At 43.6% G+C, this 13,550-nt stretch overlaps 1 protein-coding gene across 3 annotated transcripts in view; it reads right to left on the bottom strand.

Annotated features, from left to right (window-relative positions):
- Positions 1-13,550, bottom strand: part of LOC106577584 (DENN domain-containing protein 4C) — an 80,609-nt gene that overhangs the window by 27,458 nt on the left and 39,601 nt on the right. For all 3 annotated transcript variants that reach the window (XM_014155754.2, XM_045701340.1, XM_014155755.2), the window contains exons 3-5: positions 2,412-2,664; positions 1,966-2,035; positions 141-310 (exon numbers count right to left, since the gene is read on the bottom strand). In XM_014155754.2, coding sequence (XP_014011229.1) covers positions 141-310; positions 1,966-2,035; positions 2,412-2,664 — 493 coding nt within the window. The remainder of the gene's footprint in view (positions 1-140; positions 311-1,965; positions 2,036-2,411; positions 2,665-13,550) is intronic.

Genomic DNA, 13,550 nt, shown 5'->3' with positions numbered 1-13,550 from the left:
CATTCCCACAGTGACCCAATGTCACATGCAGCTCAGGAAGTGAGACTTGAATGTTGACTATTCCAGCCATCCATAACTATCTATTCACGATTCAATGTAAATCACGTTAACTGATATAAGGCCATTGCTGTTACACCTACCTTTTCCCCAGAGGAGTTGGTTAACACAAAGGTGGAGAAGACGGGCAGAGGGTAGCGTGTGTTGGGGGCCCAGCACTCGATCTTTGCCCCCATGGGGAGGCAGAACAGGGGCACAGACTCAGACAGGGGGAAGGACTCATAGTCATCCTCTGGGTAGCGGAAGATGAGGCCTGGAGGAGAGAGAGCAATCAAGCAATTCTTTTTTTATATGGCAAGTGACACATAAGACATACACTGAGTGTACAAAACATTAAGGACACCTGCTCTTTCCATGACATCGACTGACATCGACTGAAAGAAGGATTCTTAAGCCTTGATACATGGATTGTCTGTGTGTGCCATTCAGAGGGTGAATGGGCAACACCAAAAATGTAAGTGCCTTTGAAATGGGTACAGTAGTAGGTGGCAGGTGCCACTGGTGTGTGTCAAGAACTGCAACGCTGCTGGGTTTTTCACGCTCAACAGTCTCCTGTGTGTATCAAGAATGATCCACCACCCAAAGGACATCAATACATGTAACATTAATTTCATTAGGGTACACTGAAAGCACTAGACTACATATACCAAGGAAAATTATGTCTACAGATCCCACTACACAATAACAACATCTATGAAGTGAAGACTGGAGAAGGGAAGGACAAAAATTGGCTCACTTGGCTGTTGGAATAAAATCAAACCCCTTTCCCTTCGTCATATTTTCATTGACATGAGCCAGTGTGCTGAGATACAGAACACATTATTTTCAAAGGATAACACTTTGCTGATCAAGGCCTGTGTCACCCATGGCCTTTTGTGAATTCCAGAGAACGTTGTCAAAATAAAGCGATCGAAAGAGTAGGCGGGGTAGGAAGCAGTCTGCCGAATAAAAAGCGTCACCTCACAGGAAGAAGGCCTAGTGGAGATAAGGCGTATGTGCGTAGTATCTGAACAGGGGCCTGTCTAAGCCAACACCCAGCTCTAACCTCAGAAAGTAGCAAGTGCGAGACAGGGAACAACTCTGCTGTATTTACAAGAATGTGGATACTGGTACATGGAGGGAAACCAGCTGAATAGGGCCTTACAAAATGTCTAATTCTGGGCTAGCAGTCCTCAGAAACATTACCTTTCCTAGTGTATAGTAAGAACACATGCCATTCTATTTTCCATAAGAACCTGTTTGGAGGTCATTAAAGTGAAAAACCAAAACGCGAAAAAGAGGGCAATTGCAATGGTGCACAATGACACCGCTTTCCACCTTGAAATAAATTGGGACCAGAAATAAGGCTTGGAATGCTGAGGAGAAACACTCGGAGCATTAAGAGTTCTGAGTTGCCGTGAGCCATTCTAATGTGAGGCTCTGCCCTTTTCCAAACTCCAGATAGATGCACTGATTTGAAACTAGGACTGTGTCCCAAATGGCACCCTAATTCCATATATAGTGCACTACTTTCGACCAGGGCCTATTGGGAACAGAGTGCCATTTGAGACGCAGCCCATATCTTAAGATTCAGTAGAGCGACAAAACCCCCCAAATTAATCGTGCCATTTTCCAGCCATCTATTCCAGGAATCATCAGTTTACAGGTGTTTGAGTGACAGATAACAGAGCTGGCATATACCAGTGCATTTAGTCTCATCTACAGCACACGGGAAAGCTCCTGTCAATTCAGATGAATCATAAGAGATCAACATACAATTACTTTGAAGCCGACTCAGGCGCGAAGCAAGTGGAAATATATGGTAAACAGCATTGAACAAAGGCCAGGAAATAACTATCCGTCAATGTGAACAAAACAGGCAGACCGATGCGAAAAGATGGTAGATTAGAGACAACAAAGAAGACTCACCGGCTTTGTAATTGATGGAGTTGGACGCGGACACTGATTTCTTGTAGCACAGGAAAACACTGGAGCCCCACTGGAGGATGAAAAATAAGACCATCTGAGTTTGGGCTCAAAAAAACATTTTCAACAGGACGTACTTGTGGTGAGTGCCATGGCCTCAATTTCATAATAGGTATATTCCAGCCCCATACATTCCCCCCAAACCCTATTTTTACGGAGAAGATCCTTTCAGGGATTGAAATGTTGCAAACCATAAAAAATATATATATGTGTTGGAGAAATTGAGCATGTGGGCCTTTAGTTCATTACCAGTGGTAAAGGATATGACATCTGGCAGATGATTTTAACCACAGTCATGCGTGCGTACATTTTCGGGACTCAAACTCACAATCCAGGCGTTACAAGTACCATGCTCTACCAACTGAGCCACAGAGGACCAGAGGACTCACCATGCCACAGTTGAGGTTCTTGTCCACCTTGCAGAAGGTGTGCGGCGGCGTCTCTCCCTTGCTAGTGACAATGACGCAGATGTCGGTGACGGCCAGTGAGTTCTGGGGCTGAACGGGCGGCGCGCGGCGGAAGGTGATGAAGATGCGCTGCGAGGTGGCAGAGCTGTTGTTGACGTTGGCACAACGGCCGTACGGCGTGGCCTGAATGACCTCACAGCCCTGGATGAGACGCTCCTTCCCTTCGTATAACACCCTGTGAGAGAGAGACAACCATATGAGTCAATGACTATGTGCATATTCACATACACCCACACACGCATTAATACATACAACACCAAACACATTCACTAATGAGATCTAGGCCAGAATCATTGTAGACCACCCGAGACACACACACTCAACAATATGAGCCAATGATGAACACATATTCATGCACATCCACAACACATTCCAATCAAATGTTATTGGTCGAATACACGTTTAGCAGATGTTATTGCGGGTAAAATGCTTGTGTTCCTAGCTCCAACAGTGCAGTAATATCTAACAATACACAAAAATCTAAAAGTAAAATAATGGAATCAAGAAAAATAGAAATATTAGGACGAGCAATGTCGGAGTCCGATGTACAGTTGAAGTGAGAAGTTTACATACACTGAGGTTGGAGTCATTAAAACTCGTTTTTCAACCACTCCACAAATTTCTTGTTAACAAACTATAGTTTTGGCAAGTCAGTTAGGACATCTACTTTGTGCATGACACAAGTCATTTTCCCAACAATTGTTTACAAATTATTTTACTTATAATTCACTGTATCACAATTCCAGTGGGTCAGAAGTTTACATACACTAAGTTGACTGTGCCTTTAAACAGCTTGGAAAATTCCAGAAAATGTTGTCATGGCTTTAGAAGCTTCTGATAAGCTAATTGACATCATTTGAGTCAATTGGAGGTGTACCTGTGGATGTATTTCAAGGCCTACATTCAAACTCAGTGCTTCTTTGCTTGACATCATGGGAAAAATCTAAAGAAATCAGCCAAGACCTCATAAAAAAAATTGTAGACCTCCACAAGTCTGGTTCATCCTTGGGAGCAATATCCAAGCGCCTGAAGGTACCACTTTCATCTGTACAAACAATAATACGCAAGTATAAACACCATGGGACCACACAGCCGTCATACCGCTCAGGAAGGAGACGCGTTCTGTCTCCTAGAGATAAACGTACTTTGGTGCGAAAAGTGCAAATCAATCCCAGAACTACAGCAAAGGACCTTGTGAAGATGCTGGAGGAAACAGGTGCAAAAATATCTATATCCACAGTAAAACAAGTCCTATATTGACATAACCTGAAAGGCCGCTCAGCAAGGAAGAAGCCACTGCTCCAAAATCGCCATAAAAAAAAGCCAGATTACGGTTTGCAACTGCACATGGGGACAAAGATCGTACTTTTTGGAGAAATGTCATCTGGTCTGATGAAAAAAATAAATAGAACTGTTTGGCCATAATGACCATCGTTATGTTAGGAGGAAAAAGGGGGAGGCTTGCAAGCCGAAGAACACCATCCCAACCGTGAAGCACGGGGGTGGCAGCATCATGTTGTGGGTGTGCTTTGCTGCAGGAGGGACTGGTGCACTTCATAAAATAGATGGCATCATTAGGGAGGAAAATTATGTGAATATATTGAAGCAACATCTCAAGACATCAGTCAGGAAGTTAAAGCTTGGTCGCAAATGGGCCTTCCAAATGGACAATGACCCCAAGCATACTTCCAAAGTTGTGGCAAAATGGCTTAAGTACAACAAAGTCAAGGTATTGGAGTGGCCATCACACAGCCCTGACCTCAAACTGAAAAAGCGTGTGCGAGCAAGGAGGCCTACAAACCTGACTCGGTTACACCAGCTCTGTCAGGAGGAATGAGCCAAAATTCACCCAACTTATTGTGGGAAGCTTGTGAAAGGCTACCCGAAACGTTTGCCCCAAGTTAAACAATGTAAAGGCAATGGTACCAAATACTAATTGAGTGTATGTAAACTTCTGACCCACTGGGAATGTGATGAAAGAAATAAAAGCTGAAATAAATAATTCTCTCTACTATTATTCTGACATATCACATTCTTAAAATAAAGTGGTGATCCTGACGGACCTAAGACATGGAATTTTTACTAGGATTAAATGTCAGGAATTGTAAAAAACTGAGTTTAAATGTATTTGGCTAAGGTGTATGTAAACTTCCGACTTCAACTGTATGTCTGTCTGTGTGTGTCTCCTGGCTGACATGGCACTGTATTTTGGAGCTCCCGAGTGGCGCAGCGGTCTAAGGCACTGCATCTCAGTGCTAGAGGCGTCACTACAGACCCTGGTTCGATCCTGGGTTGTATCACAACCGGCCGTGTTTGGGAGTCCCATAGGGCGGCACAAAATTTGCCCAGCGTCTGGCCATGGTAGGCCGTCGTTGTAAATAAGAATATGTTCTTAACTGACTTGCTAATTTAAATAAAAAGGTTAAACATGTTTTTATTAATTTTTTATTTGAGTTACCAGCCTCAAATTGCAGCCTAAATAAATGCTTCAGAGTAGAAGTCGGCCGATTATGATTTTTTTCAACGCCGATGCCGATTATTGGAGGCCCAAAAAAGCCGATACCGATTAATCGGCCAAATATTGCTACGCTTTTTAAAAATATATACACACACACACACACACACACACACACACACACACACACACACACACACACACACACACACACACACACACACACACACACGCACGCACGCACGCACACACGCGCACACACACACACACACACACACACACACACACACACACACACACACAGCTCTGAAGTGACAACGATACTGAAGAGTCTGCTTAGGAGACAAAAACTGTTTGAATAATAAAAATAGAGTTTAAGTTACCTGTAATGAATGCTGAAAACAAAAACTGTAATTTCTATATGCAGGAAATCCTATTTTAATAATGGGCATGGTAAGAATTGACTACCAAAGTGCGAGTCATAATTCCCATGACACCTTCTAGCAAAATCTGAAAAGCGGTTCCTTCATTTATTCCATAGGATATTTTTAGATTAACTTAAAATAAGGTCTGTGTTTGGTTTAGGCTTACACCACCTTGCCAATTTTATAACTGTGTAGATATCCATAGGATATAACTCTGATCAATATAAGCGAAGATAATTTTTTTTGTAGAGTGGATTTATGAAAATGTGTTGACAAACGTTACCTAGTGAGATTTACACGGGTATCAAAACGCTGAGGCGGTTTAAGCACAAAACACAGACCTTATTTGAAGTAGATCAAGGCATTCTCTATGGAAGACATGAATGGTAAAATAACGAAGGAACCCCTTTCAAGTTCAGCCGCAAGTTATTACAGGAATTATGACACGTCGACTATTTCTCTCTAAACCATATACCTTTGACTATTACGAGCCTGCTGCTGCCTACCACCGATCAGTCAGACTGCTCTATCAAATATCAAATCATAGACTTAACAATATGGACTTAATATGGTCAAATCCGGAAACTATAATCTCGAAAACATTATTCTTTCAGTGACATACGGAACCGTTCCGTATTTTATCTAACGGGTGGCATCCATAAGTCTAAATATTCCTGTTACATCGCACAACCTACAATGTTATTTCATAGTTCCGTAAAATTCTGGCAAATTAGTTCGCAACAAGCCAGATTCTGTATACCCTGATTCTGCGTGCAACGAACGCAAGAGAACTGACACAATTTCACCTGGTTAATATTGCCTGCTAACCTGGATTTCTTTTAGCTAAATATGCAGGTTTAAAAATATATACTTCTGTGTAAAAAGGACTGTCGTTGCTCCAACGTGTACCTAACCATAAACATCAATGCCTTTCTTAAAATCAATACACAAGTATATATTTTTAAACCTGCATATTTCGTTAATATTGCCTGCTAACATGAACTTCTTTTAACTAGGAAAATTGTGTCACTTCTCTTGCAACATAGTCAGGGTATATGCAGCAGTTTGGGTCGCCTGGCTCGTTGCTAACTGTGAAGACTATTTCTTCCTAACAAAGACAGCAGACTTTGCCAAACGGGGGATGATTTAACAAAAGCGCATTTGCAAAAAAAGCACAATAGTTGCACGACTGTACCTAACCATAAACATCAATGCCTTTCTTAAAATCAATACACAGAAGTATATATTTTTAAACCTGCAAATTTAGCTAAAAGAAATCCAGGTTAGCAGGCAATATTAACCAGGTGAAATTGTGTCACTTCTCTTGCTTTCGTTGCACGCAGAGTCAGGGTATATGAAACAGTTTGGGCCGCCTGGCTCGTTGCGAACTAATTTGCCATAATTTTACGTAATTATGACATAACATTGAAGGTTGTGCAATGTAATAGGAATATTTAGACTTATGGATGCCATTCGTTAGATAAAATACGGAACGGTTCCGTATTTCACTGAAAGAAAAAACGTTTTGCTTCAAGCATTGCGCTGTTTATGACTTCAAGCCTATCAACTCCCGAGTTTAAAAAAGAAAATCGGGCGATTAATCGGTATCGGACTTTTTTGGTCCTCCAATAATCGGTATCGGCGTTGAAAAATCATAAATCGGTCGACCTCTACTCCAGGACACCTACAGCATTCGATAACACAGGACGGCCAAAAAGATCATCGAGGAGAACCACCACCAGACCACTGCCTGTTCACCCCGCTATCATCCAGAAGGCGAGGTCAGTACAGGTGCATCAAAGCTGGGACCGAGAGACTGAAAAACAGCTTCTATATCAAGGCCATCAGAGTGTTAAACAGCCATCATTAGCACAGAGAGGCTGCTGCCTACATAGACTTGAAATCATTGGCCACTTTAATAAATGGAACACTAATCACTTTAATAATGCCACTTTAATAATGTTTACATATCTTGCATATGTAAATACTGTATTCTATACTATCTATTGCATCTTAGCCTATGCTGCTCTGTCATTAGTCATCTATATATGTATATATTGTCATTCCATTCTTTTACTTAGATTTGTGTGTATTAGGTATTTGTTGTGGAATTGTTAGATATTACTTGTTAGATATTGCTGCACTGTTCGAATTAGAAGCACAAGCATTTTGCTACACTCACAATAACACCTGCTAAGCATGTGTATGTGACCAATAAATCTTGATTTGATGTATATGAACATAGAGCAACAGCCTCTTAGGTGCACGGCTGAGTAACCGAGTGGTAGCCGGCAAGTGTCAGTGACTTAATTCAAGGCAGGGTACTGGGTGGAGGCCGGCTAGTGATGGCGAAAGTGATGAGATTGAAAAAGCTTCTTTCTCTCGGTCCCAGCTTTGATGCACCTGTACTGACCTCGCCTTCTGGATGATAGCGGGGTCAACAGGCCGTGGCTCAGAAGCTTGATGATCGTCTTGGCCTTCCTGTGACATTGGGTGGTGCAGATGTCCTGAAGGGCAGGCAATGTGCCTCGGTGATGTGTTGGGCAAACCGCACCACCCTCTTGAGCGCCCTGCGGTTGCGGACTGTGCAGTTGTCATACCAGGCGGTGATACAGCCTGACAGAATGCTCTCAACGGTGCATGTGTAAAAAGTTCGTAAAGGTCTTATGTCTTATGGGCTGAACCAACTTTCTTCAGCCTCCTGTTGCGCCTTATTCACCACACTATCTGTGTGGGTGGACCCTTTCAGATTGTCAATGATGTGTACGCCGCGGAACTTGAAGCTTTTCACCTTCTCCACTGCGGCCCCGTCGATGTGGATGGGGGCGTGCTCCCTCTGCTGTCTCCTGAAGTCCACAATGAGCTCCTTCGTTTTGTTGACGTTGAGGTTATTTTTCTGGAACCACTCCACCAGGGCCCTCACCTCCTCCCTGTGGGCTGTCTCGTTGTTGCTGGTAATCAGGCCGAACACAGGCCAGAATTATTTACAAATGGTGAAGCGGACTGGAGGTTGGGGAGCAATGATTTACCCACTTCTGTGGACAGGTATAGTCTTTCATAAACTGGAAAGAATGAAAGTGCCTTAAAAAGACGAAATACCGCTATATCCCACAGTATGTAACAACTAACACAGATACTCGGTTTCAACTGCCATCTAAATACTTTAGCCTACGCTGTATCGGAGTGCAACAATGGGCAATCAAATCACCATGACCTTGTATCACAATGGAGCGTCTGGGCTCAAGCTGGGATAGCCTTGGGTCCAGTTTCATAAATGTACCCACCCGCTAACAAAAATACTGCCATCCATTGTTGCCTGGCCTTAGGCAAGTAGCATAATAGAGGGATTCCACATACAGTGCATTTAGAGTGACCTAGAGAGCAGGAATGTAATTAATTCATGGCTAAATCCTATTTGTACCACCAACTATCCCATGGCCTTCGATGACAAGTCTGTCCTGAGGCCATATAGGACCACAGGTGAACTGCACTAAGCAGCATTTTTAATTGGTGTTGATGTTGGATATCCGTTTGCACCGCTTAGCAAACTGCAGAGAAAGAAGTGGAAAAGATGGCCAGATAGCCAGAGAGGGAGGTAGAGAGAATGAGAGAGAGGAAGCGAGGTAGAGAGCAGGGTAGAGTGACAGAAAGAGGAGCGAGAGTGAGACAGAATAATGTCTTCGCTCATGTGGCTAGCCTTTGACTTGCATTCAACAGGCCGGAGTGTCAACAGCTTGTGAGGAAGCTGAGATTGCACCACTCTGCTATCTGCCAAAGTGCTGGCAGCAGAATGACTCCTGCCCACACAATCAGAGCCACACTAATCAGAATGCTCACTCTCACTCTATGCAGACAGTCTCTCAACTAGTAGGTCTATACTACCACAGTAAACTTATGCAGGTTTAACTGAGCTTTCTCTAGAGTTTAACTCCAATATATACTATAAATGATCCTTCAGAAAACAAATACAAATGGGAAATAAACAGGTATTTTTAAGTTTTAGGTTTATTCAACCTCGCAACACCAAAATAGGTATAGGAATCTTGATTTGTTTCCATGGTGCAACATTTTGCAAGTTCAGTGTGGTCATATTTCAAGTCAAGTCAATAGGGGTAATTTCTACGCACCTCTCACTCTGACCACATGTCACATGCCTGCTGGAAACAAAAACATGCAGCGAAGGCAAATCTCAAAGGAAGAGAGTGAATATTTTCTGATGGTTGGGGAATAACTGTGGTTTCTTCTCAAGGAATTGTTGAGAAACTTGTTCAGTCTCCTCCATAGCCTCTGAAGTGAACCAACCAGGGTTCTGAAGTGAAGCGAGCTCAACATGGCAGGCTATAGACTAGGTAGCCTGGTCCCAGATCGGTTTGTGCTCGTCAACTCCATTGAGGTCATTGTCAAGCCAGACATTATAGGCAAGACAATAAGTTACAAGGAGTTGATACGGTAGCACCAACAGACTGACACTCAGGCCAGAGACTAGGTACTGTGGCCGAACATTCTAGCAACCTTAGTACAACAATTAGCAACCTCGAAGGGATTGGGACCTCTTGGTGTAAGGGCTAAGGTGTTGAACTGACAGGTCGGGCTACCACCCGATTCGCTGTGAGATCAAGTACACTCTCACAGGTAGAGGGATGTATGATGGGGTAGGTGAATGTGTCATCGCTTCATCCATATATTAAAAACACACAGTTTAATGCAAGGTACAGTTGTCTCCACTTGCCCTCCTAGGGCATGTTTAGAAGAAATATAGCCATGGCAAGTAATCATGGTTTTCTATTTGTGTTGAGGAACTTTGGTAGTTTGTACAGTATTAAAAGGGAGGGGGGGAGGGGGGGTCAATTTGTGGCCAGAACTGCCTGTTTCTGAAGGCTGGTTTTCCATCCAGGCTTCCCCTTTACCGAGTCAGTTCTTCCTCTGAATAGAACTATTCCTGGTCAGCCTCTTCACTGGGCAATCTGAGTCAGACATCTTTAGCACATGACTAATTTCAACCTTCCAGACAGTTGAGAGCAAACTGGAGAAAGACACATTCTAGCGCGGCGCTATCATGCATTGATGTTTCTAAAGTGCTTCACAAGAGGTTGACCGAAGGGCGAAGCAATATATTGTGTATTAAGTATTATCAAAATGCAAGTCTTCGGATTTCAGCATTCCATGGTTTTTAAAACTACCTCACCGCATCCACCCACACAGGCCAGCAGCACACCACCCTGCATCCCACTGCTGGCTTGCCTCTTAAGCTAAGCAGGGTTGATCCTGGTTGGTCCCTGGATAAGAGATCAGATGCTGCTGGAAGAGGTGTTGGAGGGCCAGTGGGAGGCACGCTTTCCTCTGGTCTAAAAAAATATATATATATCCCAATGCCCCAGGGCAGTGATTGGGGACATTGCCATGTGTAGGGTGCCGTCTTTTGGATGGGACGTTAAACGGGTGTTCTGACTCTCTGTGATCACTAAAGATCCCATGGAACTTATCGTAAGAGTAGGGGTGTTAACCCCGGTGTCCTGGCTAAATTCCCAATCTGGCCCTCATACCATCATGGCCACCTAATCATCCCCAGCTTCCAATTGGCTCATTCATCCCCCCCGTCCCCTGCAACGATTTCCCAGGTCATTGCTGTAAATGAGAATGTGCTCTCAGTCAACTTACCTGGTAAAATATGGGTAAAAATTTTTTTATTATTATTAAAAACAGGAATCTAGATGTGATCAGGAATGCAATCAGTCTACCACTACAACCTATACTCTGGTTGACAGCAATTACTGCAGGAGTTCCAAAGCAACGTTACTAGCAGTCAAAGTCAAATCCTTGCTTCCGCCGACCTTATATCCTTCAAGGATTTGACAGAGTCTCTTATATGCAGCATGCCTTGGGCACAGCCAATAGCCGTGCCCTCCTTGTACCAAGTAATTGCAATCCTGGGAAGGTCACAAGAGCCAAGGAAGGGACACTTTGTGACATGAGAAGGAACACAGACAGGTCCCAGGCCCTCATGTTTTGTATCTGGCAGCCGGTGCACCATTCATTCTGAACGGGAGGCGAAAGAATCCAAAGAGGCCGCATAGGAAGGACAAGCGCCAGTGAACTCCGAATTAACACACAAGAACAAGTTGGAACAGTGACAGTCAATGGTGAAACACTGAACACAGGGGCTGGGGGGCAAGGAAATGGGGTCTTGCAACTGCTGAGAAGAGCAGAAGGACGATGAATAATTTACAGGTGCCATTTTTTATAATTTTGCCCATTCTTATGTTGAAACTTTCTGACAGAGATGAATAACAGCATGATGTGGAATAGTCATCCGTAGATGGCTGAGATGGATGGGAGAGCGGCACTGAGCCAAAAATATGTTATGACCTCATCCCCAATTCTACCTCCCCCTTTTCTGACAAGAAGTGGATTCTTCTGAAACCTTTACCAAGGCAGCCAGTGAAGGAATCCCATGGAACAACAGCCAAGGAGGCTTGCATCCAGACTTGCAAACACCAAATCAGTCCCTTCTTAAACCGGGCCCGGCTCCACGATGGGGCAAAAAGGGACTTAGCCCCCTCAGTTGAAATGTGTGCCCCCTCAGTTTTAGTTGATGTCCCGATATAGCAAAAAAAGTTCAAATGATTGTGTGACAGAAAAAAATCAATCTCCGCTGTGCTGTGTCAGCATAATGGACAGAGCGTGACACGGTGTGTGTATGGGGGCTATGGAAAGCCACCAGAGCGGTTAGGTATGACTCCTTTGGGTTTCCATAAAAAGCAGGGGGGGGACACTTCTTATCTGTTGTAGGCTAAGTGAATAACGTGACACGCCTCCGCCTATAATATTTGATTTTGATTTATGAGGGCGGGGTCAAGTTTACTGTTGAAGCTGCTTCACTCAACTCTGCCATTCACACCACCACTATAGAGTTTAGTAAGCTTCTTAGCTAGCTGTAAAAAGCGTTAGTGTTATCTGCCTTCGGCTATTTAGCTAGCTCAAACCAGCTAATCTGCCACGATGGGCATCAGAAATTGGCTTCGCCAAAGTACCCAAACAAAGCCAAAAGAGAAGGAGAGTGATGATCAGCAGCATCAAACCACCAAGGCCGCCGTCAAGCCCAACAGCAATGATGCTGCCGAGCTCCAGCTAGCTCCGCGTGCAGAGCCTACCCACTAGGGTTGTGCAGTATCCAGATTTCTATACCTTCATACCATGCCATCACAGAATATATACGGTATTACCGGCTGTGCACACATACACTCAATTAGTCTTTGGTAGCATTGCCTTTAAAATTGTTTAACTTCGGTCAAACGTTTCGGGTAGCCTTCCACAAGCTTCCCACAACAAGTTGGGTGAATTTTGGCCCATTCCTCCTGGCAGAGCTGGTGTAACTGAGTCAGGTTTGTAGGCCTCCTTGCTCGCACACAATTTTTCAGTTCTGCCCACAAATTTTACATGGGATTGAGGTCAGGGCTTGTGATGGCCACTCCAATACCTTGACTTTGTTGTCCTTAAGCCATTTTGCCACAACTTTGGTAGTATGCTTGTGGGTCATTGTCCATTTGGAAGACCCATTTGCGACCAAGCTTTAACTTCCTGACTTATGTCTTGAGATGTTGCTTCAATATATACACATAATTTTCCTCCCTCATGATGCCATCTATTTTGTGAAGTGCACCAGTCTCTCCTGCAGCAAAGCACCCTCACAACATGGTGCTGCCACCCCTGTGCTTCACGGTTGGGATGGTGTTTCTTCGGCTTGCAAGCCTCCTCCTTTTTCCTCCAAGCATAACAATGGTCATTATGGCCAAACAGTTCTATTTTTGTTTCATCAGACCAAAGGACATTTCTACAAAAAGTATGATCTTGTCCCCCCCAAACTTAACACATACGTTTTTCCAGCAGCAGACTATGATCGATATTGTCAAAAGCTGCACTGAAGTCTAACAAGACAGCCCCCACAATCATTTTATCATCAATTTCTCTCAGCCAATCATCAGTCATTTGTGTAAGTGTGTAAGTACTCCTTTGCACCATATTATTTATATTTTTATCTCTGAACTTTCTTCAAACTACAAATCTACCATTCCAGTGTTTTTCTTGCTATACTTTATTTACTTTGCCACCATGGCATTTTTTTTGCCTTTACCTCCCTTATCTCACATCATTTGCTCACATTGTATATAGTCTTATTTTTTT

Source organism: Salmo salar, chromosome ssa18, assembly GCF_905237065.1.
Source record: "Salmo salar chromosome ssa18, Ssal_v3.1, whole genome shotgun sequence".
Lineage (NCBI taxonomy): Eukaryota > Metazoa > Chordata > Actinopteri > Salmoniformes > Salmonidae > Salmo > Salmo salar.
Note: the sequence above shows the minus strand (reverse complement) of the source record. Positions and strands in the feature narration are given on the sequence as shown.